We start from the raw sequence: 14,459 nt of genomic DNA, 5'->3' as shown, positions 1-14,459 counted from the left end.
TTCTGCATTGAGCGTCTTCCCCCTGGTGGTCAGTGTGCATCATAGCGACCAGTCGTTCTGCTGCTCGGTGGATTTGCATATTAGCCTTTTATTGTATAGGATATATATATATAGAGAGAGAGAATAGAGCTACCATATGATCCAGCAATTACTCTTCTGGGTATCTAGCTATCTGGAAATTTTGAAACAGTTATTCATAACAATATATGTACCCCCTGTTTGTTACAGCATTATTCACAATAGCCAAGACATGGAAACAACCTAAGTGTCCTTTGACAGATGATTAGATAAAGTATACCTGATATATATATAGTGGACTACTACTCAGCCATAAGAAGATAAAATATTGCCATTTGTGACAACATGGATAAATCTGCAGAACATTATGCTAAGTGAAATATGTCAGGCAGAAAAGGACAAGAATCATATTATTTCACTCATATGTGGAGTATAAAACAAAAAGTAAATGAACATACAAAACAAACTAACAAAAAAAAACCAAACTCATAGACACAGACAACAGAATGGTGGTTACGAGAGGAGAAGAGGGTAAGGGGAGGACTAAGCTTATCAAGGGGATCAAATACATGGCAATGGAAGGAGACTAGACTTCAAAAGTAAATGAACATACAAAACAAACTAACAAAAAAACCCAAACTCATAGACACAGACAACAGAATGGTGGTTACCAGAGGAGAAGAGGGTAAGGGGAGGACTAAGCTTATAAAGGGGATCAAATACATGGTGATGGAAGGAGACTAGACTTATGGTGGTGAGCATACAATGGAATATATATGTCATATTACAAAGTTTTATGCCTGAAATTTATATAATGTCATTAACCAATGTTACTCCAATAAAATCCACTGAGCCAAACCGGTCAGGGCTCTAAACGTTTTTTTCATTTTACAAGATCAATGCATCTTTTTAAAAAATATGTTTTTATTGATTTTGAGAGAGAGAGAGAAAGGGAGATGGATAAAGAGATAGAAACATTGATGAGAGAGAAACATCATCGATTGGCTGCCTCCTGTGCGCCCCCCCAATGGGGATCGAGCCTGCAACCCGGGCATGTGCCCTGACCAGGAATCAAACTGTGACCTCCTGGTTCAGGGTCAACACTCAGCCATGAAGCCACACCAGCCAGGACGACCTTCATTTCTAATCAGATTTACATCTATCCTTGTCTTAAACACTTACAGTCTTTTAACTCAGCACTCCTAGGAAGCAGGCACCATTATCCCTGCCCTGCAGATAAGGAAAATGAAGCACAAGAAGGTTAAGTAATGTCACACAGCTAGTCAGTGAAAGAGGCGATTCACATCCAGAAGCCCTTATTCTAGCGTTCATGCACTTTAACCAGCATGTCATGCTGCCTCTGTGGCCAACAGTGATTCACAAAGGAAGTTCAGGAGGGCAAAGCTATTTTCATAATAATCCTAAGATTCTTTCCTCCTTTTCGTTCTCATTCTCTTATGAGTACACAGAAGAGCTTTCCGGAGGCTACGGCAAGTATACTGATATCACTTTAATGACTAATAGAAAATGTGTTTACATCATCTTGTGTTTGCTAGGATTTTCTAAGGCAAGCTCTTTGGGTCCTGAAACCAAAACATTTGAGCACCATTGCCCTAAGGCAATGATTTTCAACCTTCTTCATCTCATGGCCTATATAAACTAATTACTAAAATTCTGCGGCACACCAAAAAAAAATATTTTTTGTCGATCTGATCAAAAAAATGGTATAATATTTTTTAATCCTCACCCAAGGATATGTTTTTATTGATTTGAAAGGGAGAGGAAGGGGGAGGGAAGAGAGAAACATCAATTGGTTGCCTCCCATACACACCCCAACCTAGGATCAAACCCAAACCTGAAATCTTTTTATTTTAATATGTTTTTATTGATTTCAGAGAGAGAAAGGGAGAGGGAGAGAGAGATAGAAAGATCAATGATGAGAGACAACCATTGATCCATTGCCTCCTGCACTCCTCCTGCTGGGAACTGAGCCCACAACCAGGACATGTGCCCTGACTGTGACCTTCTGGTTCATGGGTCAATGCTCAACCACTGAGCCACACCAGCCAGGAGCAAACCCTAAATCTTTTGGTGTGTGGATGATTCTCCAACCAACTGAGCCACCTGGCTAGGGTGAAAAAATAGGTATAATTTTGATTCATTCACACCAGATGGCTATTGTTGTGTTGGCTGTTGTCATTTTTCATTTGACAATCTAAGGGGAAAGAGATTAGTGCCCCTGACTAAATAGTCAGGTATTGCATGTTTTAAAAATTCTCGTGGCACACTGGTTGAAAATCGTTGCCCTAAAGTAAAGGAGACATGGTTTCTGAAAGAATAATAAAGACTGATGCCAGAATTCATTCATTCCTTTACTCATTCAATAATTATTGAGCACTATATTCCAGGTATTGTTCCAGATGTGGGGATTACAGTGGTGAACAAGAGTAGCATGGTCCCTTTACTCTTCAAGTTTGGTGCAATGTTCATAAAACATTAGGGTGCCTGGGAATCCCTTGGTAAACTAATTAAAAGTCCTCAATTCCCGGCTTAGTGGTTGAGCATCAGTTCATGAACCAGGAGGCCACGGTTCCATCCCCAATCAGGGTACATGCCAGGTTTCAGTCTCGAACCCCAGTAGGGGGCGTGCAGGAGGCATAGGATCAATGATTCTCTCTCATCATTGATGTGTCTATCTTTCTCTGTCCCTTCCTCTCTGAAATCAATCAAAATATATTTAAAATAAGAAGGAATTGGAAAGCTAATTAAAGATCTACCTTTTTAAAAGGCACCAGTTCCAGATGGATTTATAGCTGAGAATCATTTTTAAGGAACAGATATTTCTATCTTATTTAAATTATTCTATTGGAAAAGTTGAAAGAACTTAAATACATTTTATAAAACTAGTTTACCCTTAATACTAAAACACAATAAAGATAATACAGAAAGACCATAAAACCCAGCCAGCATGGCTCAGTGTTTGAGCATCAACCTATGAACCAGTAGAGTACGGTTCAATTCCCGGTCAGGGCACATGCCTGGGTTGAGGGCTCAATCCCCAGTGTGGGACATGCAGGAGGCAGCCGATTAATGATTTGCTCTTATCATTTTTGTTTCTATCTCTCTCTCCTTCTCCCTTCCTCTGTGAAATCAATAAAAAATATATTTTAAAAAACGACCATAAACCAAGTTTATTTTTGAATATAGATGCCAAGACTCTAAATAATCTCTTTGCAAATCAGATCCAACAGTCTATTAAAAGAAAATCATTTTATGACCAAGTAGGATTCCAGGAAACAAAAATGGTTTAACAAAAGGAAATCTATGTATTCAATTTACCTCGGAAATATAATATAGGAGGAAGATTACATGACTATATCAAGTTATTGAAAAGGCATTTGATAAAAATTCAGCAGCCATTTCTAATAAGAACGGCTATTTATGCCAGGCATTTGTTCCCAGGGCTTTGCTTGCATTAATTTATTTAATTCTCCTAACAACAACTGTATTGCTGCAATTATTTTTTATCCCTACTTTACAAAGGAGAAACTCAATGAGGTTAAATAATGTCACACATATGGAGATGATGGAGCCAGGATCTGAACCAAGGTCGTGTGTCTCTAGAGCCCACATTCTTATCAGCTATACTGTACCACCTCTAATAAAATCTCTAATTAGCACCAAAAGAAAATCACTATACTTAAATAGGATCAACGTTAATTATTAAAGGCTAACAGTAAAGTCTATTAGGAAAGGAGAAGTTGCCATTAAATTTAGGAACAAGTTCAGTTTCAGGATTTTTGTGTGGGTGTGTCAATACATAGCACCATTCTTCCCCTCCTGATTCTAAACAATTTAGAAAAAGGATAAAATATAATCAGATAGACAGCAAAACACCAATTGTGTTACTGTTAAAGGCGAAAGTATATGAATTGTATCTGTGGGAAAATAGTCTTTATGAAACTGAACTCCAGAGTTAAGCAGACTTTGCTGAGTGAGTCGTGGATTCACTGAGCCAGGGCAGGAATCCCCTCGCGAGGGGACTAGCCAAGCATGCCTGGTTCCTTTTCTTCACGTTTACCAAGGAGGACAAAGAGCCAGGAATATCATGCTTGATTGAGTTCCCTCTATCTGATTTAATTAAAAATGTTTAGTTTAATTCAATCACAACTTACAAATTACCAGGAACAGAATGCTAGCAGGGACAACAGTCTTTGAGAAAGGCAAAATATGTTCTCCTCATTCCCACTCTGTGGTGTGCTTATATAGCAGCTTAGGGGTGCTGCTATAAAGGAAAAGGTGAGGGAACATACCAATGACTATTATATGCTGAATGATTTACCTGCAGTATCTGAGGACTTAATTTAAAACTCACACCTCTTACCCTGGCTGGGTAACTCAGTTGGTTAAAGCATTGTCCCGATATGCCAAGATTGTGGGTTTGATCCCCAGTCAGGGCACATACAAGAATCAACCAATGAATGCACAAATACGCGGAACAACAATTTGATGTTTCTCTCTCTCCCTCTCTAAAAGTCTATTCACATTTTTAAAAAATCTTTATTGTTGAAATTATTACACAGGTTCCCTTTTTTCCCCCATTAACCCTTCTAGCCTGCCCCCATATTTAAAAAAAAAATTTAAACCACACCAATTAAAATGCGAGACATCATCTTTTCCGTGCTACGCAGAGAGGTGCCCACACAGTGCTGTTCTGGTTTCCACATAAAGGGAAACCTTCACAATGTCCGGAGCCCTTGATGTCCTACAAATGAAGGAGGAGGCTGTCCTTACATTCCTTGCAGCAGGACCCCACTTAGGTGGCACTAACTTTGATTTCAAATGAAACAGAACATCTACAAAAGGAAGCGTGGTGGTGTCTGCATCATCAATCTGAAGAGAACCTGGGAGAGCTTCTGCTGGCAGCTCGTGCCACTGTTGCCATTGAAAACCCCGCTGAGGTCAGTGTCACATTGTCCAGGAATACCGGCCAGCGAGCTGCGCTGAAGTTTGCTGCTGCCATTGGAGCCACTGCTATAGCTGCTTCACTCCTGGAACCTCCACCACCCAGATCCAGGCAGCCTTCCGGGAGCTGGGACTTCTGGTGGAACTGATCCCAGGGCTGACCACCAGATCTCACAGAGACGTCTTATGTTAACCTGCCTCCCCCTGCTCTGTGTATCACAGACTCTCCTCTGAGCGATGTGGGCATTGCCATCCCTTGCAACAACAGGGGGCTCACTCAGTGGGTCTGCTGTGGTGGATGCTGGCCTGGGAAGTTCTGTGCATGTGCAGCACCGTCTCCCCTGACCACCCACGGGGAGGTCATGCCTGATCTCTACTTCTACAGAGACAGAAAATGAAGAGCAGGCCACTGCTGGAAAGGCTGTGACCAAGGAGGAGTTTCAGGGTGAATGGACTTCGGTACCAAAGTTCACTGCTACGTAACCTGAGGTCACAGAATGGTCTGAAGGCACAGGTACCCTCTGTGCCTATTCAGCCGTCTCCTATTGAAACCTGCAGTGCTCAGCTGCCACTGAAGACTGGTCTACAGCAGCCCCCACTGCTCAGCCCACTGAATGGGTAGGAACAACCACTGAGTGGTCGTAAGCTGTTCTCCCATAGACTCTTAAACAGAATAGAAATAAGGTTGACAGAAGATAGAGTTCTAAAAGTTGTGTCCATTTAAAAAAAAAATGAGCCCAACTGGCATGGTTCAGTGATTGAGCATCGACCTATGAACCAGGAGTTCACGGTTTGATTCTGGTCAAGGCCACACGCCCAGGTTGGGAGCTCGATCCCTCGTGTGGGGCATGTAGGAGGCAGCCGATCAATGATTCTCTCTCAATATTGATGTTTCTACCTTTCTCTCCCTCTCCCTTCCTCTCTGAAATCAATAAAAATATATATTTTTTAAAAAATAAAAGAACAACAACAAAAACTTAATTAAAAACAAAAGATGAGACATCTGTGATTCTTAATTTGCCCAAGCTTATTCAGTTTGAAAGTGACCAAGTAGCTATTTGGCTAGGGGAAAAAGTCAACAAAGACAATGAAACGTCATGTGAACTTTTGAAGTTGTTACAGTATGATTCAAATAACTAGACAATCCAAAAAATGTTTAAGCCAAGGAGTCATTTTTTACAAAGAGGAGATTCTAAAGAATCAACCAAGGTCTTCGAATTAGGTTAGGGGGAACTTTACCATGAAGAACATAAATGTCAGTTTCTAACAATAGAGTGGAATGTTCATAAACATGGATATATGAATGAATCATATGAAAAAAAGTCACTTCTTTCTCGTCTCTATGACACCACCAGCTCTTTCTACAGCAGGCTGGCAGGCTGATGCAGAAGCACCTGCGTCTAGACCAGAGAGCAAGCCCACTGCTCCCTGGTGAGCATGGGAATGTGCTCAGATTAGCACCACATAAGGTAAAGTTTCCTCGGCTTCCTAAAGATATGTGGTAACGAGTTGAGATCATTCCATTATTTTCCTGCTCCAAACCTTTCTTAAAGCTTCCTTCACATCCTTGTTTCTCAAAGAGTAGATAAGGGGGTTCAGCATTGGGATCACCACCGTGTAGATCACTGCAACTGTGCGGTCTTGGGCCAGGGAGTAGCTGGACCTGGGGCGCAGGTACATAAAAAGTGTTGTGCCATAGAAGAGACACACAGCGGTGAGGTGAGAAGCACAGGTGGAAAAGGCCTTGAACCTGCCCTGGGCTGAATTCATTCTCAGGATGGTGAAGAGAATTAAGAGGTAGGAAACCAAAATGGTGAGGGTGCAGCTCAAAAGGTTGAAACCAGCAAAAATAAACATCAGGATCTCACACAGTGAGGTGCTCACACAAGACAGAGACAGGATGGGCGGTCCATCACAGAAGAAATGTGTGACCACGTGAGCACCACAGAATTTCAAACTGAAGATACAGCTTGTGTGGATAAGAGAATTGAGGAATCCTGCACCATAGGAGCCTACAATCAGAGAGACACAGACCTCAGGAGACATGGTGACAGGGTAGAGCAGGGGGTTACAAATAGCAGCGTAGCGGTCGTAGGCCATGGCAGCAATGAGATAGCACTCGCTGGTGGCGAAACCCGCATAGAAGAACATCTGGGCCATGCAGCCAAGATAGGAGATCACCTTCCTCTTGGCCAAGAAGTTCACCAGGGTCTGGGGGACAACCGTGGAGGAATACCAGAAATCCAAGAAGGACAGGCTTTTCAGGAGAGAGTACATGGGTGTGTTCAGGGCGGCACTCACATGGATCAGAAGGAACATGATCAGATTCCCCAGCAGAGTGATGATGTACATGCCCAGGAACACCACGAAGAGCAGTGTCTGGAGCTGGGGGTCACTGGTGAGGCCCAAGAGCTCAAATTCCATCTCTTGGCTCAGGTTTGCTCCTTCCATATTTCTCAGATGCTCTGGGTGTGGAGAGTGGAGAGCACCAGAAATGAGGCAGAGCACCCAAGCGGTCTCACTAGGTTTAGTTCTGGCCTGAGGACAGCCTTCTGGAGACTGGTCTGACTGAGGAAGTCCGGTTTTGTAGATGGAACTCAGTCATAAAGAATGTCTTCTCACCCTGGCTGGTGTTTCTCAGTGGTTACAGCATCGGCCCGCACACTGAAGGGTCAGGGGTTTGATTCCTGGTCAACTGCATGTACCTGGGTTGCAGGTTCCATCCCCAGCGCATGCAGGAGGCGACCAATCAATGTGTCACTCTTTCTCTCTCGCTCCCTTCTTCCTTCACTTCCACTCTCTCTAAAATCAATGGAGAAAATATCCTCGGGTGAGGATTAACAACAAAAATAAATAAAATAAAATTTTTAAAAGGAAAGTCTTCTCTACTTGTAGGTTAATTGGGAAGTATTATTTGAGCACCAATGGAAAATATTAAAAAATATATACACAATTTGGTCTCTCAGGAATCTTAAAAAATTCTAAATAATCAAACAGTTACTTAACAAATATATATTGACCGCCTTCCATATGCTTAGCTCTGTGTTCCCCTGTCAGGAATTCAAGAGTGTCTGACCTCGCCTGGCTGGTTTGGCTCAGTGGATAGAGCATCAGCCTGTGGACTGAAGGGTCCCGGGTTTGATTCCAGTCAAGGGCACATGCCCAGGTTGCAGGCTCGATCCCCAGTGGGGAGCATGCAGGAGGCAGCCGATCAATAATTCTCTCTCATTATTGATGTTTCTATCTCTCCCTCTCCCTTCCTCTCTGGAATCAATAAAAAAATATTTTTTAAAAAAAGAGTGTCTGACCTTCTTAGAGACAGGATATTTCGTGTTTAAACACACAGGCTCTGGTGTCAGACAGTCCACGTTCCAAGCCGAAACCTTCTATTTGTTTTCTGTGGAAATGTTATTTGACCATTCAAGTTTCAGGTTTCTCATCTGTAAAATAGGGATAATAGCATTAATCTCAAAAGATTGTTGTAAAAATTCAATGAGTTAATCCATGTAAAGCACTTAAATAAAGCCTGGTACATGAAAAAAATTAAAGAATGGTAGCTTTGAATATTCTAAGCTAAGTTGGGGAGATAGACCTAACACATGATCAATAAAACGAAACAACAACACCCTGGCCAGTGCAGTTCAGTTGGTTGAGCAGCATCCCATGCATCAAAAGGCCATGAGTTTGATTCCCTGTCGGCACATACCTAGACTGCACGTTCAGTCCCCGGTTGGGGCGCACACGGAGGGCAACTGATCGATGTTTCTCTCCCTTCCTCTCTCTCTTTCCCTTCCTCTCTCTCTAGAATCAATAAAAACATCTTCTCGGATGAGGATAAAAACAAACAAACAAAAAACATGAGTGCAAATTTGAACAGAGGGCATCGGTAACTTCTTTTAGAGCATCCAGAGCATATCTCTGATTTAGTTGATGTCTCTGAAATGTAACATTCAGATATTCTTAACCCAACAGCTTCTAATTTATAATGAACCCCATTATTGCAGTGATGTGGCAGTGCTAGATTTGGGTTGCAAATGGCATCAGCCCCGTTGGTGTCAAAAGCAAACTCAGCTTCAAGGCAAATAACAAGGACTTCAGAGAAATGACTGTAAAATCCCAGTGAAGAGTGGAGTCTTACTTCTTGAGACCCAGTTTCACATCTTTCCTCAGTAGACTGTTTCGGTGTGGGTAGTAGGTCTGCAAGTATCTCTCTGATTTAAAAAATGGACAAAACAAGGAATGTGGCCAATACTCAAGGTAAGGTAGATGAGGTGGGGAGGTGTGATGGGATCGAGTAGGGTGGTGGCTGATCAGATCCCCCAGATGTATGACTTGCTTTAAATCCAATCTCTTTCTTTCTCTACCCTTTTTTCTCTCATCTCTCTTCTCCAAGCTGCACTAAATTCAAAATTATTCAGAATATAGTCAATCAAGAAACTGGAGAAATTGACATCTCTGACAGTTTTTCAAAGGTTTCTAGAATAACTGCTATTTCTGTTGACTGCAGTTTGTACCTGTGAATGAAAACCAAGAAGAAAACATAAGGGAGGCCTTATAGGGAAATGAATTGGGAGTGAAGTAAGTAGGAGTGAGAGCAGATGCCTGGGGCCTGTAGTTGAGGGAGGAGCAGGAGAGGGGCTTTATTTATACATCCTTCATGGCCTTCTCCCTGGAATAGCAGAATGGGGACACAGAGAGCAGGCAGCCAGAGGAAGCAGCCAGTGACTCTGAGCAACAGTGGTCCCAAACAATAGTTCTTTTAAAAAAAAAAACCAACATATTTTATTGATTTTTTTGCAGAGAGGAAGGGAGAGGGATAGAGAGTTAGAAACATCAATGAGAGAGAATCATCGATCAGCTGCCTCCTGCACACCCCCTACTGGGGATATGCCCACAACCAAGGTACATGCCCTTGACCAGAATCGAACCCGGGACCCTTCAGTCCACAGGCCCGCTCTATCCACTGAGCCAAACCGGTTAGGGCCCAAACAATAGTTCTTAAACATTAAAGTGCCTTGCCCAAGGGCCACTGGAGAAGCTGCAAATTCTAGGTCTCAACCTCAGAAACTAGACCTATTTATTCCAATAGGTGCATAGCTGGGCCCCAAATCAGGTGACTCTAAAACAGGTTGTATCTGAACCACAATTTGAGAAACACTAAGCCATGAGGTACCTGCAGAAGTGCACATATCTTCCTGAGCCACATGTAAATGTCCTTTTTTAACTTGCTAAGATTCTCCAAGTCCTGGAGGAAAAGCCTGTAGGTAGCATGGCTTTCCTGGACATTCTCTTGCTTACAGAATATGTATTAGTAGTTAACAATTCCCAGAAATCTGAGTATTACCTGATGATAATCAAACGCCAGAGGATATCCTCCTTCAAAGTTGCTTGAGATATTCTTAAGCAAACCATTTAATTCCAACACAGTACATGATTGGATGGCAGAGCTATTGCTCTGGGGGTCAGAACACAAGCCTTCAGTAGAAAAACAGTAAAGATAAAGCCAGACGCATTGGGTTTATAGACTGAGTCTGGGAATCAAAGTCCTCTACTGACTTTAACCACTCCCGTGGTGAGGGGAGTGAGGCAGCCCCACTCCCGGCAAGGCCCTCGCAACTGATCCCAACCTGGCGGGAGATATCCCAGAGTCATCTTTTCCCCTGGGGAGGGTGATGTATATCATGGATGAGGGTTTGGAAGGCAGGCCAGGAAGTCAAAATAATTGGCCCCATGTAGACCATTAATGTGTTTACAAAATTATTAGCATCTCCTAGAGTCTCTACTCCTGGGAATCAGGTGACTGGGAAATTGGGAGTGAAGGGAGTGGAGCCACACCAGGTCCCTGCCAATAATGCTGATCATTAGCCCCAAAGGACTGCTCTACCTGAACTCCAAACTTAACACCTAGGTAATTGTTATCTGTATTTCCTCCGCACTAGAAAACCAAGTTTGTACAGTTTTTCTTTCTTCTATGCCAGCTACCCAATTTAGACTGTGACCTAATTATAGCCGAGGACCTCCCCATTCATCAAGATCATAGTAAAATGTAGAGGTATATTATTTTGTTCCCAAATATTTGGGGATTTTCTAGAGATTGTTACTGACTTCTAATTTAATAGCATGTGGTCAGAGAACATACTTTGTCTGATTTAAATGCTTTCAAAGTTATTGAAACCTGTTTTATGGCCCAGAATACTGTCTCTCTTAGTGAATGTTCCATGTCCACTTGAAAAGAATGCATGATCTGCTGTTGTCCTGTAGAGGGGTCTATCATTGTCAGTTAGATCAAGTTGTTGATAGTGTTATTCATATCTGCTTCTATATCCGTTCTAATGTTCTGCCTAATTGTTCTATCAAGAATTGAAAAGGGAGTACACTGAAATCTCTATCTGTAGTTGTAAATTTATTTCTCCTTGGAGTTCTTCAGTTTTTGCTTCATGTATTTTCAAGTTCTGTTATTAGATACATAAACATTAAACACTGTTATGTCCTGTTGAAAAAAATTTTAACTTCCATGGCTGGAAGTCTTTTAAAAAGAAAGGGTCAGCCCTAGCTAATTTGGCTCAGTGGATAGAGTGTTGGCCTACGGACTGAAGGGTCCCGGGTTCGATTCCAGCCAAGGGCACATGCCCAGGTTGCAGGCTTGATCCCCATTAGGGGGCATGCAGGAGGCAGCCAATCAATGATACACACACACACACACACACACACACACACACACACGTGCTGCTTCTAAACCCCTGCAAAACCATTTGTGAAACTTGATGAAAGTACATGTTATTAAAATTTTCCCAGTCAATTCTGGCTGGTGTTTCTCAGTGGTTAGAATGTCAGCCTGAGCACTGAAGGGTCTTGGGTTCGATTCCCAGTCAAAGACACATCCCTGGCCCAGTCGGGGCACATGCAGGAGGCAACCAATTAATGTGTCTCTCTCACATTGATGTTTTTCTCTTTCTTTCTCTCCCGCCCTCCCTTCCACTCTCTCTAAAAATATCCTTGGGTGAGGATTTAAAAAAAGGGGGGGTCTATTATTCCTAGTGTTAGCATATGTAGTTAGAGATTAATAAAGGAAAGGAACAAGGGGAATCAGACATTATTAAGCATAATCAACGGGGGAGCATGAGCCTGCTTGTTTCACTAGGAAGTTACAACTTCACACACTCCCCAGGGAACCACCGTCCATTCCCCCACAGATCGCTGGGGGGGCGGGGGGGAAATAAAACAATAAAGAGGGGGGTCAGCAACTGCGCAGTAGAAGTCAAAATGGCATGGTTGGAGGTGCTCTTATGAGGCACGCACAATAGGAGCCAAGGTGGTGACCATAGAGGCCTGCCAGTCTAGCCTGGGGAAAGGATCGGATTGGGTAAAAGACACAACCCCAGAAGACCTAGGTGGGACCTAGTGCAAGCCTGTGAAAGCTTGGGAAGTTGATGGGTTGTTTTGAAAAGCTTCTGGTCCTTCCCAAGCCTAATATCCCAGGGAACAAAGCGTCTCTCTCTCTCTCTCTCTCTCTCTCTCTCTCTCTCTCTCTCTCTCTCCCAGTAACATGTGCAACCAAGCAGGTTTAGCAGCCAACCGAGTCTGCACCAGACGTCGCAGACTCCGAAGGACTAAGCCTTAATATGAAACAGACACTCTGGAGACTGGCCCTTGTTTTGGCCTTGATGAAGGCAAACTGGAGTTTTCCATGGCAGCACAGATGGAGATAAGACATTGGAAACCCAGGGGCAGCCGTCTATTTCCACCCGAATAAATCTTGCCATGTCACCACCTCCCGTGCATGGGTCTGTAGAATGCTTTCCATGCAATCCTGGGGGAAAAGGTACAATTTCCACTGGCAGCACTAGCAAGAAAAGGAGAAGGAGAAGGAGGCCAGTCTTGGGGCGTGGAGTCTAAACAACCAGCAACATGGATAAATAGGAAAGACATATTCAACACCCAGGAGTTTGCAAGCATTTTTATATATCAAGTGTGTGTGTGGGCGGGGCGGGGAGATGTAAGTCGTTCTGAAAGACTTTACATTAGCCATAGACAAAGGCGATAGGAGAAGGTGAAGAGGAGCTAGTTCTGGGATGGACGCAGCAGAGTCCTGAAGCTCATGTGCAAATGAGAAGCGGAGGCTGCAGGGGTCCCACAGTGGCAGGCTGTGCTCCCCTTTGGATAATCACAGAAATAGCCACCTGGAACTTCAGCAGATTATAGGGATGTGAGCAGTCTTTTGTCAGAGCTGGTCCACGGCTACTAACAGGCTCGTTGTTCTGTCTCTTTCTCCTGCCATGGTAACTTTACTTTAGGACATCTCAGAATCTCTTTTCTTGTCAGTCCTCTTTGATAAATTTGCCCATTTGTCATTATAACACAGCCTTCTTTATGCCTGCTAATATTTTTTGTTCTGAAACATACTTCCTGGTATTAATATTGTCACTACAGCGTTATTTTTATTACTTTTAGCCTGGTATACCTTTTCCATCTCTTCACGGTTAACCCTTTATTTTCAACCTTTCTGTGCCATGATATTTGCAGAATTTCCCCAAGCAGACCTGAAACCTAGGTCTTTAGGATAATGATATGCCTGGAATATTGACTTCGGATGTAACTTGTCACACAGTAAGCGTTCAGGGGCTTTATCAGAACAGCTGGCATGGGCTAGGCAAAAATCAAACAAGCCTCATGAGTGGCAACTCTGAAAAGGATGGAATGGGACCCTCACCCCAGTCAGGTGGAATAATAGGAACCTGAATGACGGTGTGGAGATCTGAAGGCCAGGGAGAAGTGTTCCACTGATAAAGTGCTGCAGCGTCTTCTCTATGCAGGTACTACCTTTATTCAGTTAGTTTGTTACACCCTCTATATATTACAGTAAAGTAATTTGTGTCCTTCATTTGTGTCTATTAAGGTCATTTCACATAAGGTCATTTTGTGAAACCAACCCTCAACGATTCAGGTATGGCTTTTGTAAATAGCAAGTATCTGGAATTCTCTCCTTTAACCAATCAGAGTATCTCTGTTTTTATATAGTAAGATTTTTGGGGGGCTGGGTTCTGGCTTTTTTTCTTCTTTCTATAATTATTATTATTATTAGTGGCTTAAAATTTATTTCTTCATAGAAATTTATTTCTGGAAGCAACAGGTCCAAAGTCAAGGTGTCTCTGGGGCCATATTCCCTCTGAAGGCTCCAGGAGAGAAGGAATCCTCTCTTGCCTCTTCCAGCTTCTGATGGCTCCAGGTGCTCCTTGGCTTGTAGCAACACAGTTCCATTCTGTCTCTGTCTTCACATGGCCTCTCCTCTGTGAGTGCGGCTTCTCTTTTGTCTCGTATTGGACTTGGGGCACATCAGGGCAATTCAGATGATCTCATCTCAAGATTCTTAATTCAATTACATTTACAAAGACTTTTTCTTAATAAGAAAGCATTCACAGGGCTTCCCTATTAGGACATGAACTTATTTTGAAAGGGACCACCTCTTTTTTTCTCCC

General features: G+C 42.8%; 1 protein-coding gene and 1 pseudogene across 1 annotated transcript; one reads left to right on the top strand and one right to left on the bottom strand.

Annotated features, from left to right (window-relative positions):
* Window positions 1-4,751: 4,751 nt before the first annotated feature.
* Window positions 4,752-5,633, top strand: LOC102263248 (annotated as a pseudogene).
* An 802-nt stretch (window positions 5,634-6,435) lies between these two features.
* Window positions 6,436-7,609, bottom strand: LOC102245253 (olfactory receptor 5AU1). Its single transcript, XM_014537362.1, has one exon. It carries the CDS (start codon window positions 7,432-7,434, stop codon window positions 6,499-6,501), a length of 936 nt encoding a protein of 311 aa, XP_014392848.1. The 5' UTR covers window positions 7,435-7,609; the 3' UTR covers window positions 6,436-6,498.
* Between the last annotated feature and the right edge of the window lie 6,850 nt (window positions 7,610-14,459).

Source organism: Myotis brandtii, unplaced genomic scaffold, assembly GCF_000412655.1.
Source record: "Myotis brandtii unplaced genomic scaffold, ASM41265v1 scaffold1031, whole genome shotgun sequence".
Taxonomy (NCBI): Eukaryota; Metazoa; Chordata; class Mammalia; order Chiroptera; family Vespertilionidae; genus Myotis; species Myotis brandtii.
The sequence above is the reverse complement of the archived record's forward strand: the minus strand, read 5'-3'. Positions and strand labels throughout refer to the sequence as shown.